General features: G+C 43.0%; 1 protein-coding gene across 1 annotated transcript; it reads left to right on the top strand.

Moving 5' to 3' along the window:
* The first annotated feature begins 2,493 nt into the window (after positions 1-2,493).
* Positions 2,494-15,679, top strand: PNN (pinin, desmosome associated protein). Its single transcript, XM_053379859.1, has 9 exons — positions 2,494-2,677; positions 3,356-3,427; positions 6,245-6,313; positions 6,992-7,064; positions 7,152-7,246; positions 8,625-8,700; positions 11,518-11,673; positions 11,755-11,893; positions 13,323-15,679. The coding sequence occupies exons 1-9, from the start codon at positions 2,565-2,567 to the stop codon at positions 14,600-14,602; spliced, it is 2,073 nt and encodes a 690-aa protein (XP_053235834.1). The 5' UTR covers positions 2,494-2,564; the 3' UTR covers positions 14,603-15,679.
* The last annotated feature ends 175 nt before the right edge of the window (positions 15,680-15,854 follow it).

Below are 15,854 nucleotides of genomic sequence, written 5' to 3'. Positions count from 1 at the left end.
CCCTAGGAGGTTGCTTGCACTGAAAACAACATCAATAGAAAATAATGGCAACATAGAACTGCTTGCAAGATCAAATTCGAAGCATAATTGTAAATAGTAGCTTCTTTTATCATTCTGTTCCCAGGTTGTTGTTGTTTTTTATAAAAAAGACTTTTTCCCAAATTGCTTTTCTTATGATAGTTTAATTTGCTTTATTTTAAAATGATGCAATGCTGTAAGTGGTTGGGAATGTGGAGTAAAAAAATGTTGAGGCTATTGTCCATGCGTGATGCCACGGTTGGTGGAAATCTGCACAATATACATCCCAGGCATGCACCCCAGGGAGGTCACTTAGGTGCTGCTAACACAGTGGTTTGACTTCACCCCAGATGCACACTTCATTGTCTCTCAAGCCAGAAAGATGTCAGCAACAATATGTTATGGAGTTTGTGGAAATAGATGTTATTGTTCCTGAATTATTGGTCCCCCCCCCATATTGTGTGTGTCTTGCTTTATTGCTGTAACATAAGGATGTTAGGCTTTCCACAGTGATGCAGCCTTGAACGGTAGTGACATGACTGCAGGTCAGTTTACCCTGATGCCAGTCATAACCATGGGTAGACAAACTAAGGCCCAGGGGCCAGATCCGGCCCAATCACCTTCTAAATCCAGACTGCGGATGGTCTGGGAATCAGCATGTTTTTACATGAGTAGAATATGTCCTTTTATTTAAAATGCATATCTGGGTTATTTGTGGGGCCTGCCTGGTGTTTTCGCATGAGTAGAATGTGTGCTTTTATTTAAAATGCATCTCTGGGTTATTTGTGGGGCATAGGAATTTGTTCCCTTCAAAATATAGTCTGGCTGAGGGACAGTGGACTGGCCCCCTGCTGAAAAAGTTTGCTGACCCCTGGTCATAACTATAAAAACAAAGATGAAGAACGCTATTCTGTGATATGATCTGGAATTGTTGTGATATGATACTCTATGAGTCTGTGATGTTCAGAATTTTAGACATATTTTCACAGTAAGAGACTTCCCTTTAAAAGGGCTTATCCATACTGTTGTTTAACTTGGACAGTAAGCATCCTGTACCTCCCTTAATTCTGTTGTGCATATGGCATTATCCTCCAAATCACTGCCTTCCCACACTTTCCCCTCAGTCCCAGGGATACTCCAAAAAGGAAAGAGTATGAGAAAGTCTGAACTGAGGGAGTGGAAAGTGTGGCAAGGCACCAATTTAGATACTGTCACGCACAATGTCAAATTAAGGAAGGTACAGGAATTTCTATCCATATTAAACGACAGTATGGATGAGCACTGAATCACAGGACATAAGAGCTTATATAGCTAATTACAGTATATCCAGGTACAGTTGCTTGGAAGGTTACCCATGGACCAATGAATAATGTAATGTTTGGTCAAAGAGCTGCATAGGAATAATGGACTCTGTGCAGTTTCTTCATTTACTCAGATCTTGTCTGGTCATAGGTCTTGGAGGGCCACAACCTCAGTCTGTGAGCGTGAGGAACTCTTCAAAGTGGTCCCTGGAGACTTGGGCATCTTTGTGGACTCTAGGAATTTTGCTAGTTTTGCCAGTAGCCTTGTTGATCACGAGATTAGCCAATTCAGGGCCCTTGGCAGTTTCACTTCCTAGGATCCTTCTGCCCTTGTTGAGCTGGGCATTCCTGTCATTTAATGGAAAGCTTTGTGTGATGGGAAGGCAGAAATTCAAAATTAATTTGACCAAACACCTTAGAGACCCATTGAAGGTCTAATATTTGGCTGTGATAGCAGCAAACATTAATGCTGCTTCCTCACCTTGGTGACCTTTTAGCCCTCTGTGCCCCAATAAATAAATAAGATGGCTTGCCTTAAAGTGCAGGGAAGGCAATTACAGCGTTTGCTAATAGTTACAGCCCATCTCACATATTTTGGTTATGCTGTTACTTCAACTTGTCACTTGCGCATCTGAGTCTGTGGTTTTTTTACTCAAAAGTTAGTTCCATTAACTTCAATGGGGCTTGCTTCCAAGTACGTAATACTGAACAGGACTTATAAGCAAATTTCAGAATCAGAGAAGCCACGCGTCCGTGGAAATTGAGTTTAGTCCCACCCCTTGGACTTCAAGGCACCTCATGACCCGAGGAGCGCGCGAAAATTAGTAGGGCTGGTCATACGGCAGATAGGGAAGCATAAGCCGGCCCACCTCCCATCACTGATTGGTTACTCGATGCCACCCTGCTCTGGCATTTCGTGATTGGCAGGAGAAACAGAGCAACGCGAACGTCGAGTGGTTCTCCCAACGTCGCTCCAGCACTACAGATTCCCGATTGGCTAAGAAGGAAGCTGATGACTGGAGCACCCAAATGCCACTCAACCTGTCAGGGCGGCGATTCGCTAGGGACGAGGCGCGGCTGTTGGCGAGGAACGTTGTCGATCCAACCCTCGCGCGCCGATTGGCGGGTTTGCTCGGAGGAGCCGCGCTACGTAGGGGGCTGGGCCGCGGCGCCCCGCCCCTTTCCCGCCGAGCCGTGCTCTCGGCCGGCCCCTGACTGGCTAGGCCGCGCCTGTGGGTGGCTGGGATGGCGGTGGCGGTGCGGGCTCTGCAGGAGCAGCTCGAGAAGGCCAAGGAGAGCCTCAAGCACGTCGACGAGAACATCCGCAAGCTCACGGGGCGGGACCCCAACGATGTGCGGTGAGGCGGAAGGAAGAGCGGGGCGGCCGGCGGGGGGGTTTCGGCTCCGAGGGGCCGCCGCGCTCGCCCCCTGAGAGGCTTCTCTGCGCTTGTCCCCTCGTGCCCGCGCCCTTTCCCTTCCCTCTCCTGGGACTTCAGGGGCCCGAGCGGTGCAGCCGTTAGCCCCGTCCCTCTTCAAATCGGGGACGGAGCGGGAGCGCAGAGGGAGGCCTACGAGCAGAATCCGTTAGTGGCGTCCACGTGAGTTGCCAGGCGCGGCTGCGCCCTGCCCGCTTGGCTTCAATGGGGCTCGCTAGTTCCCAGTAAGGGCGCTTAGGGACGCAGCCTGCACCGGCGGCCAAAATTAACCCGGGTTAAGAGTGCGCTCATGCCCCAGCCTAAATCTGTAAAAGTTTCCTTGGCACAAAAGGTAGGCAAAACCCACTGCCGTCCCCCTGCATTTTCCCTCTTCTGCTACTTCCTTCCACGTGGGAAGTCAAGGTATTTTAATGAAATAGGTCATCAGGATCCTGCACACTGTAGAAGCAGTCAGTTCCCGTCCCCAATCACTAAAGCTGACTAATCAAGTGGGGGTGGGGGATACATTTGCACCAGGTCTCCAGTGGTGTTCCTTTGAGGGATGTTTTCTGTACCTATTTGCACCTTCCTGATGATTATTCCCGTGGCTTTTCCCCCCAGGCCCGCTCAAGGGAGATTATTGACCATCACAGGCCCTGGTGGAGGTAGGGGGCGTGGAAGTATATTACTTAGGTGAGTATCTGTGGATGATTAATGGAAACCAATTCTGTACCTTTCTGAGGGCAGCTTCTATGCTGCACGGAATGTTATGCTTGTATTTGAAGGCTAGAAATGAAAAGAAGGTTAAATGTTGTTTTAATATGTTGATTGAAGGTAGCTAGAGTCTGAACTCAACTGCCACACTTGTACATTGAGGGGGAAGAGAGGGGTTCTGCTCATGGTCCAAAGCATATTCACAGGCAAACAAGCAAATAGTTGTTTGGGTACTTGACCATTGCTTGTGCTGTCACTGCTGCCCTAAGGTTGCATGCAACTTCTCTTCTAACCTTAAAAAAAAATTAAGTAATTTCAAGTTGGACTTATACAGTTGCTGTAATGCTAGTTTATGGCAGTGCTGAGGAGCCCACAAGATTGCTGTCTTCAAAGATTTCAGTAGAAGGCATGTATAACTTGCCACTTGGCTCATATACCATTGTTATTACCGAAGGGTGGGCAGCCAATCATGCTATTCTAAGGGTTACAGATCCTCTGCTGTTGTAGCCTAACACTGGCATGGTATGGTACAGTGGTACCTCAGGTTAAGAATGTAATTCATTTTGGAGGTCCATTCTTAACCTGAAACTGTTCTTAACCTGAGGTACCACTTTAGCTAATGGGGCCTCCTGCTGCCACCGCTGCGCAATTTCTGTTCTCATCCTGAAGCAAAGTTCTTAACCCAAGGTACTATTTCTGGGTTAGCGGAGTTTGTAAACTGAAGCGTCTGTAACCTGAGGTACCACTGTACTTGAAGGCTATTGCAACAGAGCTCTGCTTGGTTTTTATTGGATGGTGTTTTAGTCTCTGCTTGCATAGCAGTCTTTGCAGTCCTACAGATATTTGGCCTACTTGGTATTTAGTTTTGGTACTGGAAAGCTTAAAATTGCTAGATATATTCACAGTTTTAGAGTTTCTTTAAAATGCTCTTAAAAGAAAGGAATAAGCTTTTGAATTTGTGGCATTGTGTAACTCAGGGATTAGTTACTATTGTGGGTAGTTTAAACAGTCACATCCTCCACCCTTGGAGGGGCTTTTCTGAATTGGAAGGGATACTTAGTTTGTTCTGTGTATGAGAGTTGGATATATATACATGGGCAGAGAGAGAGGGAGATATTTATGTGAGGTGGGCGAATAGAGGGTAGGTATGTGTTTGAGAGGGAGAGGTGTACTTGCAGCAGTGTATATGTGAAGTACAGTATATGCGTGTGTGAGAGAGCTGCATGAGTGTGCTGAGAGGCTTTCTCTTGCATCTCACCCAAATACAGTTATACCTTGGAAGTCAAAACAGAATCCATTCTGGAAGTCTGTTTGACTTCCAAAACATTTGGAAACCAAAGCGCGGCTTCTGTTTGGCTGCAGGAGGCTCCTGCACCAATCAGAAGACGCACTGGATGTTCAGGTTCCGATAATCATTCGAAAACCGAAACAGTCATTTCCGGGTTTTGATCATTTGGGAGTTGATTTGTCCGGGAGCCAAGGCGTTTGAGATCCAAGGTACGACTGTAATGAACCTTCCCTGACAATGGAAACAGAGAAAAGCACTCTAGCAATCTTGAGGCATAAGCAAGCTGGTTTAGGGAGATGTTCTCCTTCAATTATTTGGGCCCCAAACCATTTAGCGGCTTAAAGGAGTACTAGCATTTGGAATTGGGCTTGGCAGCAAATAGGCTGCCATGGTAGTTCTTTCAGAACTTATGTGATATGATTCCATCAGGATAAAGCAACAGCCTTGTTAGTGGGTAGCCAGGGGGCCCATGTGTCTGGGTCTTTGATGCAGGATACGGACATCTTTCCTCTTTAAACTTAACTTTTTTTACAGGGCAACTGGTAACACTTCAAAGTACAGCACTGGTGAGACCCTAGACACCTCCCATTCAAATTTGCCAACGAGCACTTGTCTGTTTTTAAATTCGTACATAAATATGTACATAAACAGCAGCTCTAGACTGTGGATGGGTTGGAGGGCCCAATCCACATATAGTATACTGGCCCAGGAAATCCCTGTTGCCATCCTATAGCTCTGAGTTCTCCCTGACAGCCAGTTTGTTTCTCCCCTTCAAATGACAGCTGAAATTGGCACCTATACATAAAAATAAGCATATGCAAATATTTCTTGTGGGCCTCTGGCCTGAGTCTTTTCAGTACCCAACAATGCTCCTCTGCTGAACTGTATTCTGCACTAATGAAAGTTTTCAAGGGCAGCTCCTTGTACAACACATTACAGTATTCCATTTGAGAGATAAGCAGAATGTGCATCATGGTGGCAAGACTGTCTGTTCAGGAATGTTCCTACCTGGTGATAAGGTCAAACCTGGGAAGGGCAGTTTGTGAAACTGGGGCTACCTTGGCTTCTAGTGACAACTCTGGATGTAAGTGTGTCCCCAAGCTGCAAACCTGCTTCTTCATGGAAGGTGCACCCCCATCTGAAACAAGCCAAGTACCTAATTTATCAACATAAGAACCACTTTCTCACAGCTCTTTATTGTCAGCTTTCAATCTGTTAGCCCATTACGGAGCCCAAGGAGTGGTTCAGCACCTGAGCAGCCTCACCTAACTCAGATAAAAAGAAGAAAAGAAATAGAGCTGATTTTCTTTGTTAGACTGATTACATCTTACTTTCACCCTCTGATCTCACCTAGTGGCTTCATATAAATGTTAGAGAGCATGGTGTGACTTCTGTAAAACTTGCTGCACACAAAGCAAGACATTGAACTTTAGTTTTATGGGGTCTTGGCATTATAAACTTGCTTGGAGCATACTGATCTGATACACTGATGTGCTCTTTTGTTTCAGGCGTGGATTCTCGGATAGCGGAGGAGGACCCCCAGCCAAACAGAGGGATCTAGAAGGGGCGACCAATAGGTGAGCAGAGAATGAAATGGGACTGAATTCAAGAACAGGACTGAATGAAGTTAGAGACAAGAACAGCATTCCTTCTTAGCTGACTCAGTATATTCCTGTAGTGCGTTTCTGCATGGTTTTTATATAACACTCAAGGCTGTGTATAATTTAAAATGATTGCAATTTCAGACATACAAAAGGAACTGGGAGGGAAGAAAGGAAAAACCATTCATGTATCAGTTCTTCTTTAATTACGTTGCATAATAATTCTTCTTGGAATTCTACACTAGCAAATAATTTAAACTGGTATATCCTGATTCTGTGTAATATTTTAAATAGGATTTCAGTAGAACACCTTTTTTGTCTTGAGTACCCGTAAATTGTGTAGGAGTTGCTACCCTACAATATGTTCTGTAGAAAGAAAAGTAAGCGGACTTTAAAAGTGAGGTCTCCATCTTTAAAAAGATGCTGTAATAAAGCAACAGATTTAGCAAGCAGCTAATCTACATTCACCAGAGAGTTCATTGGATCCCAGCAACAACACGGACAGAGAGGTTGGATCAAAGCAGTCTGTGAAGCACAGTATCTTGATTTTAGTGTAGTTATTTTGCTTTTATTAACGTCATTTTCTAAGCCTATTGAAACATTTTCCTTGGTTCTAGTATAAAATGGATGCCTTTGATACTCTCTTAAATTTAGGCTAGCTGGGGAACGTCGGACAAGGAGAGAATCACGCCATGAAAGCGACGCAGAGGATGATGATGTTAAAAAAGTAAGGGATACCTAGAAGTTGGTGGGTAGAGAGGGGAAAGAAGTGTAGAAAAGCTTCCATTAACCTGGATTTGACCTATCCTTGCAGCCAGCGTTGCAGTCTTCTGTTGTTGCTACCTCCAAAGAACGAACACGCCGAGACCTTATTCAAGATCAAAACATGGATGAAAAGGGAAAACAAAGGTATCTTACAATGCTGTTGACTATAACCATAACGTTTTCAAACTCCAAGTGCATAATACAAATTATGAAAGAAGTGTTCTTTCTTGCACAGAAAACTTTGTCCAATATTTTATGCTGTCTTAGCCTGCTTCTTAAGAAGTGTGTGTACAGGTTCTGACTGCACCAGACAACTCAACCCAGCTTCCATGTTTATTTACGTAGAGATTTAGCATGTTGTGTTTTTCGAAGATAGGCATCCTGCCAGACAATTCTTTTCTAAAATGTTCCCTCCTTGTTTTTTGTTGTTGTTGTTTTTAGTTTGATATGAACCAGTCTAATTCAGAAGTAAGTCCCATTGATGTTGGTGGGATTTTAGCCTTGGTCTTTAAAGAATACTGCAAATTAGCAGCTATTGTACTTTTTCATGCTTTTCTGTGCAAAATCTTGGGAAATTGGCATATTTCATTAAAATATGTTTATGAAGATCTTAGCTATCTAAAGGTCTCACTTTTAGACAGTGCATTGTGTTGAGCTGCTTGTATATCAACTTCAGATAGGTAGTTTGTGGGAAAGTATCCAAATAATTTTTTGGGGAAATTATTTCTTAATTCAAGCACCATCTCATATGTGTTAGTTGGGGTGGGGCTGGAATGCTGGGCTGGAATTTATTTTCAGGCTGTGACCATTGTGCTCTGGGTTCTGACAGTAAGAGATGTTCTACAGTGGAGTGGACTCCCTCGAAAGGTTGTAGACTCTCCATCCTTGGAAGTTCTGGCAATCTGTCAGGGTTGTTTTAGTTGATTTTCCTGCATTGCAAGGGATTGGACTAGATGACCCTTGGGGAGGAGTCCCTCCCAAGTTAACAATTCTATGATTCTCCATAAGGGCCAAATTTCTTGGTCATACAGCTAGCTCTCAACAAAAAAGTAAGTCAAAAGAAGATGACTATATTTTCAGTGCAATGTTGCTTACAAAATGGCAAATCATTTCTTGAGGTTCCTTATGAAAACTCACAACAATGGTATTCCTTTTATTTATAAACAGTGTATTTAATGTATTTTATTGTTGTCTTCAATCTTAGATAAAACTTCTGGATGTCTTTGGGTCATAAATTAAGAACTTCATTTAATTTAATATGTTTGGAAATTATATGCTGTTGTTGATAAAGCTATCCACTGGAATTATCTTGTTATCATGTTGGTTGTTGAAATTTGCAACATCCAGTGGTTATGTTTCTTTCTAAATAGTTTTTCACCCTATATTATTGTAGCCTTTTTATAATTCATGTGCCATTAACTAACAACCTTGGAAGATTTGGAAAACTGTTTCAATAGGTATGCATAATGAACACGTATGAAAGTCAATCATATAATATCTTTTTACTCCTTTTCTGTTCTAGGAATCGGCGCATATTTGGCCTGTTGATGGGTACTCTTCAGAAGTTCAAACAAGAATCAACAGTCGCTACTGAGAGGGTATTAACTCAATACCTTGTAATGTTCATTAGAGGAGAGAGACTACTATTTCTGTTGAATGAGAGAATTGTATACTGTCTTGTGTGAAGAAACTTACTGCTAGTAACCCAGTAGCTCAGATTTTTCATTGTGGAAACATGAGGACTTTAAAGTCATTTTTCAAGTGTAAAGGGAAACAGTGAGCATTCCTAAAACTTTACTTAAGCCTATTAAGTTCAATAGAACATGGATCCTACTACAAATACAGTTCTGTATGGCGACCCTAAACTGGGTTCTGGCAACCAGCTGGGAAAACCACTAGTAACTGCCAGCAGCCTAGAGAGGTCCATGCTTAGGTTTCGTATGCCCTGCCTTTAGTTGGCTATATAGTTGAACTTTTATTATTATTTACTTGTCTCTGGTTCCATAACAATTTGAAAACAGATTAGAAAGAGAGAGGGGGGCACAGAGCTCCTATTGGTTACCAGGCTTAAGGTCATAAGTTGGAGAGGTGTAATTGCATTGCCTGGCACTGCTTCACAGTAAATGTGGATTGCTTGATACACAAGGAGTGCTCCATACTTTAGGGGAGTAGAAATGAAAAACCAGCCCATAGATCATAAGTATAATACACAGTTACTTTAGGCTCTGCCGAGCCTTGGACTTCCCTCCACTCCTTTGGTAAGTATCAAATAGGTTCTATAGTCACGTATTTTATCTCTTTTACATAGTAGCCCCTTACTGTTAGAGTTATTCCAACCCCGCCAGTGTCTTCTAAAATTTGGTTCCAATATACATCCAATATTTAATCCAATTATCGTGAAATTTCTGTTCATCTTGATCCCTTATTCTTCCTGTTATTCTAGCGAGCTCGGCGTAATTTGTCAATTTAACCTGCCAATCACTTATATTGGGTATAGCCTCCGTCTTCCAATTTTGTGCTAACATGATTCTTGCGGCTGTTGTGGCATATAGGAATAATATCTTATCTTCTTTTTTAATTTCTTTACCCATCATTCCTAGCAGAAAAGCTTCGGGTTTTTTGGGAAAGGTGTATTTAAATTTTTTTTTGAGTTCGTTATAAATCGATTCCCAAAAGCCTTTCACTTTGCTACATGACCACCACATGTGGTAGAAATCGCCATCTACCTCTCCACATTTCCAACATCTTTTATTCTTTAACCTATAGATCTTAGCCAGTTTCACTGGCGTGTGGTACCACCTATAAATAATTTTCCACAGGTTTTCCCTTAGTGCCGTACACGCCGTGAACTTCATGTTGGTATTCCATAATTCCAGCCACCTCTCAAAATCAATAATATAACCAATGTCTATCGCCCATTTAGTTATGACCTCCTTCACCTCCTCATCTTTTGTGTACCACTCCAGTAAAATATCATATATTCTAGACAATGTTTTATTCTTACCTTCAATAACTTCCACATTGAATTTAGATTTTTTATCTTCAAATCCTAATTTCTTTTTATCTTCCTTTAACAAATCATTTACCTGGTGGTATTGCAGCCACCCAGTAAATGAGTTTTTAATCTCTTCATACGGTCTGAGTTTTATGCCTTGATCAGTTTTCCTTGTAAGTTCTTCATAAGTGGCATTCTTCCCTTCCATATTAGTTTTTTTGACCGTTAACACCTCTATTGGTGAAATCCACCAAGGTGTCTTCCTTTCCAATAGATTTTTATTTCTTTCCCATACTTGGAATATTGGTCCTCTTAAAATATGATTTAGAAAGCCTCTATGTACTTTCACCTTTTCATACCACAGGTACGAGTGCCACCCGTACCTGTTATCGAAGCCTTCCGAATCCAAGATGTCCCTATTTTCTAGTCTTATCCAATCTTTCAGCCACAATAGACACGCCGCTTCATAATATAAGCTTAAATCCGGTAGGGAGAAACTCCCTCTTTCTTTTCTATCTACCAATATTTTCATTTTTATTCGCGGTCTTTTTCCCTGCCAGATGTATCTTGCCAAGGCTCTTTGCCACTCTTTACACTGCTTTATACCTTTAAGTACAGAGATGGTTTGAAATAAAAATAACATTCTAGGCAGGACATTCATTTTGATAACCGCTATCATCCCCAGAAAAGATAATCTCATTCTCTCCCAAATTTCTAAATCTTTCTTAATATTCTTCCAGGTGACCTCATAGTTATCCTTATATAAGTTAATATTTTTAGCCGTAATCCACACTCCGAGGTACTTCACCTTCTTTGCTGTCATAATTCCCGTCTTTTGTTCTAAATCTGGAGTATCTTCTTTAGTTAAGTTTTTAGTCAGCATTTTGTCTTATTCTTATTAACCTTAAGGCCTGACACAGCACCAAACTCTTCGAATTTTTGTAGGGCTTCTTTTACACTATGCTTTGGATCTTCTAATGTTAGTACAATATCATCCGCAAAGGCTTTAATTTTGTGTTCCTTAGTCCCTACCTTAACTCCTTTAACCTCTGCTGTTTCTCTCAGCCTCTTAGTAAGTACTTCCAATACTGTTATAAATAATAGAGGAGACAAGGGTATACTATATGTAAGCTATGTAATGGATTTTGTATATGTCTATATGTCTATATGTATAATATTAATAAAAATTTATCATAAATCAGCAAAAAAAGAAAAAAAATGAAAAACCAACCACTATAAGCAGTGACTTGACTACTAAGTCCAGCCAAAAGTTTTGGGCCATCTTGCAATAATTAGATAAAGATTTCAGTATTGATCGGATTCCAGAACAGGGGTCGACCAGCTATTAAGTGGTATATAAACTAATAATAAAATTTCTGAGCTCCCCTTAAGCAAATCTGAAACTGTTTCTCCACTTCAGCAAAAAAGACGGCAAGAAATTGAGCAGAAACTTGAAGTGCAGGCAGAGGAAGAGAGAAAGCAGGTTGAAAATGAGAGGCGAGAGCTCTTTGAGGAAAGACGTGCTAAACAAACAGAGCTGCGGCTATTGGAACAGAAAGTTGAACTTGCTCAGCTGGTGAGTCAAAATTCAAGCAGCTGCTATGTGGTGTTTGTGTTGTGGACGATACTAAAAAAATAAAAATCTTTCTTTTACCAGCAAGAAGAATGGAATGATCATAATGCCAAAATAATAAAATATATAAGAACAAAGACAAAGCCTCATCTGTTCTACATACCTGGCAGAATGTGTCCTGCTACCCAGAAGCTGTTTGATGATTCCCAAAAAAAATTAAATGGTATGTTACTGGTGGTAGGGTAGATACATTTTCTTTGATATAAGCTCTTTTGGCATTTCAATAGAAAAAGTTAAACTGATATTGATAAGGCAGTAAAGCGAACTTGCATCTTAGTCAAAGGGTCAGTTCTGGGAGTCTGCACATTTACACAAAAACACATAAAGCCAGAACTGGCCCATCCACAAGGTGGAGGATTGCCTACCCAGCTTTGGGAAGTTGGTGCAAAGGCACTGGCAGGGTCCTAGAGTCCTGGTTCTGGGGTTTAGGAAAATCCTCAGAACAGCACATAGTTGCAAGCGGGGTTTTTTCATCTTGCAAGATGATGTGCTTGCACAAACAGAACATTTGTAATGGTGTGACATTGGAATTCATGCCCAAGTGATTGACAGATCCAACTACCCCATAAAGTTTGTCTCTAGGGGATTGGGGAGATAAGGATTTTGCCCACTTGTTGGATCCAGTTATAGATTATTTCTTAATGTGAAACTTTACTGCTCATAACTGCCAGTAGCCTGTAATTCAAAAATACTTGGCAAATGCCCCAATTCACAAGTGCACATTCTGACCTCTTAATATGGATGATCGCTTGTCTGTATGAAACTTTCCTTGTGTGAAGTGGTTCAAGTGACCTATCAGTAAGATGGAACCATGCTAAGTACCGTATTTTTCGCCCTATAGGACGCACTTTTTCCCCTCCAAAAATGAAGGGGAAATGTGTGTGCGTCCTATGGGGCGAATGCAGGCTTTTGCTGAAGCCTGGAGAGCGAGAGGAGTCGGTGTGCACCGACCCCTCTCCAGGCTTCAGGAAGCTATCCGCAAGCCTGGGGAGCCCGCGGGAGTTCCCCCCAGGCTCCCCCGGCTTGCGCAGAGCTGCCTGCATCCCGAAGCCCCGGCGCGCTGAGCGGTTGCGCCGGGGCTTCGGGCAGCTCTGCGCAAGTCGCAGGAGGGCTTCCACGGCTTGCGCAACGCTGCCTCTTATCCCGAAGTCCCGGCGCGCTCAGCAGTCGCGCTGGGGCTTCGGGTAGCTCTGCGCAAGCCGCTGGAGGGCTTCCCCGGCTTGCGCAGCGCTGCCTCCTATCGCGAAGCTACCCGAAGCGACTGCTGAGCGCGCCAGGGCTTCGGGATAAGAGGCAGCGCTGCCTCTTATCCCGAAGCCCCGGTGCGCTCAGCAGTCGCGTTGGGGCTTCGGGTAGCTCTGCGCAAGCCGCGGGAGGGCTCCCACGGCTTGCGGAGAGCAGCCTGTTATGGGGGCTGGGGTCGGGGGAAACTCGGGCTTCCCCCGCCCCAGCCTCTCGCCTTGGGGGGAAATAATTTTTTTTTCTTTATTTGCCCCCCAAAAAACTAGGTGCGCCTTATGGGCCGGTGCGCCCTATGGGGCGAAAAATACGGTACCCACAATAAGCTTAGTGTGTCTTCTTTCGTTCTGCAGCACTGTTTGAAAATAGGCGCATTGAGTTTGCTGAGCAAATTAACAAAATGGAAGCCAGGCCCAGGCGACAATCTCTGAAGGAAAAAGAACACCAGGAGGTGCAGAAGGAAGAAAAGAAGGAAGACCAGAACAAGGAGCAAGAAGAGGGTAAGGCGGTTCAGCAGGTGGAAGAGATGGAGACAGGTAATCGGAGCAATGATGTAGAAATGGAAGAGGTAGGGGAAGAAAAGGAGGTAGGTGCTAGTCACAGTGATGGAGAGATAGAACAGGAGGAGGAGGAGCAGAAAGAGGAAATGGAGGTTAAGGTAGATGAGGGACCAGAGATTAAGGAGAATGATAGGCAGCAGGATAATCAGGAGGAGGATGTTGTCTTAGGGAAAGAGGAAGGTGAAAATACGCTGCCAGTAGATGGCGAGCAGGATGTGATGGAAACCAGTGAGGCAGATCATGCAGAGCCACTAGAAAATGAGAATAGCAAAGAAGTGGAACCAGAAATGGAGAGTAATGCTCAACCAGAGCAGGAGGGGCCTGTTGCTCCCTTGGAGAAAGAGGAAGGCAACAAGCCAGAAGTGGAAGCTGAACCAGAGGAGGCAGAAGAGAAGGAGCCGGAATCCATTGCAGTGTCCGAGGCTGAGGCCCAGCCTCGACCAGAGGCTGTGCTTCAGCCACAGCCTTCACCACAGTTGGAATCCACTCAAGATCAAGAGCCTCAGGTAGAGAAAGAAGAAACGGTAGTGCCTGAGAATCTGCCTGAAACTCAGGCAGACCAAATCCAGGCAGTAACCGTAGAAGTCAAGAACAAGGTTAGGAGCAGGAGCAGAGGTAGAGCAAGGAACAAAGGCAGCAAGAGTCGAAGTCGCAGTACTAGCAGCAGCACCAGTAGTACTAGTTCTACAAGCAGTAGTAGCGGCAGCAGTTCTAGCAGCGGCACCAGCAGTAGTCGGAGTAGCTCCTCCAGCAGCAGCAGCACTAGCGGAAGTAGCAGTCGAGAGAGTAGCAGTAGTTCCAGCAGCAGCGAGAGCAGAAGTCGAAGCAGAGGGCGTGGGCACAATAGGGATAGGAAGCGTAGGAGGAGCCTGGATCGAAAGCGAAGGGATAATGCAGGAGTAGACAGGAGTCACAAGTCTTCGAAAGGTAGCAGCAGAGATGCGAAAGGATCAAAGGATAAAAGTTCAAGGTCGGACAGAAAGAGGTCTATATCAGAAAGTAGTCGGTCAGGCAAAAGAACTTCGCGGAGTGAAAGAGACCGTAAATCAGACAGGAAAGACAAAAGGCGTTGACAGAAGAGACCAGGCTCCCTAGCCTAATCTTTGCAGCAGAAGATTACTTGATGAGTGAAAGGATTCCATGTGGGGAAGAAAAGGCTGCCTTAATTGCATGCTGTATAAAATCTTTTGGAGAAATGCAGACTCTTTACCAGGCAATTCTCGTGCTTTTTACATGATTTTGTAAAAGGTTACTTATCAAATTATGTGACGATGCAAAAGTGTACAAATAAAAGGATTGACAACCCCTTCATCTTTTTAAATCTCCTCTACTTAAAAGAGTTTCTGTATATTTTAATAGGTACATAATTACATTTGTGTGAATCATTTCTGTATCAGATCTTTTTTTTTGTAGAAATAAATGTGTATTTTACAGAGGTGTGAGAGCCTGTTGCCGCTTCATCTCGCATAGATATCTTTCTCCCTTTGCCATACTTCATACAGAGTGTTTGAATATTCTGTCTATTAACACTTCCCCTCTTAATTGCTAAAAGTGAATTCTCAAGTTCTGTGAAGGAGCACACACCTGTGCATAATCCAGGTTTTCTTTTCTGTGCTTTCGTTATACAAATTGATGCCAGCTTTTACTAACGTTCCTTGGTGAACTAACTGCCCATATACAGAAGCCAAGTGAGTGTATCAAGCCAATTCTAATTACTTGGCCATCTAAAATCTGTTTAGAGACTTCATGTAGTTATTTCAACAAGCCTTGCCTCTCCCCTAGTTTTAGAGTAATGCTTAGATTTTTTTTAAAAAAACAACAACTTGCATCTCATTTCTGTGCTTTGCAGTATGTTGCAGGAGGCCTATGGGTAACTTCAAAACTAGATTATTGTTGGCCACAGGCTAAACTTTCAAATGCCAATAAAAATGCAGTATACCATTAAATTAATTGGGGGTTAAGATGTTGTATTTATGAATACCTGTTGATTGAGGAAAATGGATTCAAAACTTGGAATTTCTGTAACATCTAAAGCAAGTTGATGGCAATATAGTTGGTGTAAAAAGGTGACATACTGTTTTTAAACTTCCTACAAGTGTATTCATTGGCTTGTTCTGTAAAAGTCTAAATAAAGGTAGCTTTATATACTATTTTCTGTATTCTGCATTTACTGTTTGTTTAATGAAAAGTTTTTTTATACTTGTCGTTCACCTACCAAAACCAAATGGTCCGACACAAATTAGAATCCTCATTCCCAGCCATAAACATACATTGGGAAGACCAGAAATCTCAACTTGTACTTAGGTACCCCTTAAAAACATTTAA

This window comes from Podarcis raffonei, chromosome 1, assembly GCF_027172205.1.
Source record: "Podarcis raffonei isolate rPodRaf1 chromosome 1, rPodRaf1.pri, whole genome shotgun sequence".
Taxonomy (NCBI): Eukaryota; Metazoa; Chordata; class Lepidosauria; order Squamata; family Lacertidae; genus Podarcis; species Podarcis raffonei.
This window is presented reverse-complemented; position numbering and strand designations above follow the sequence as displayed.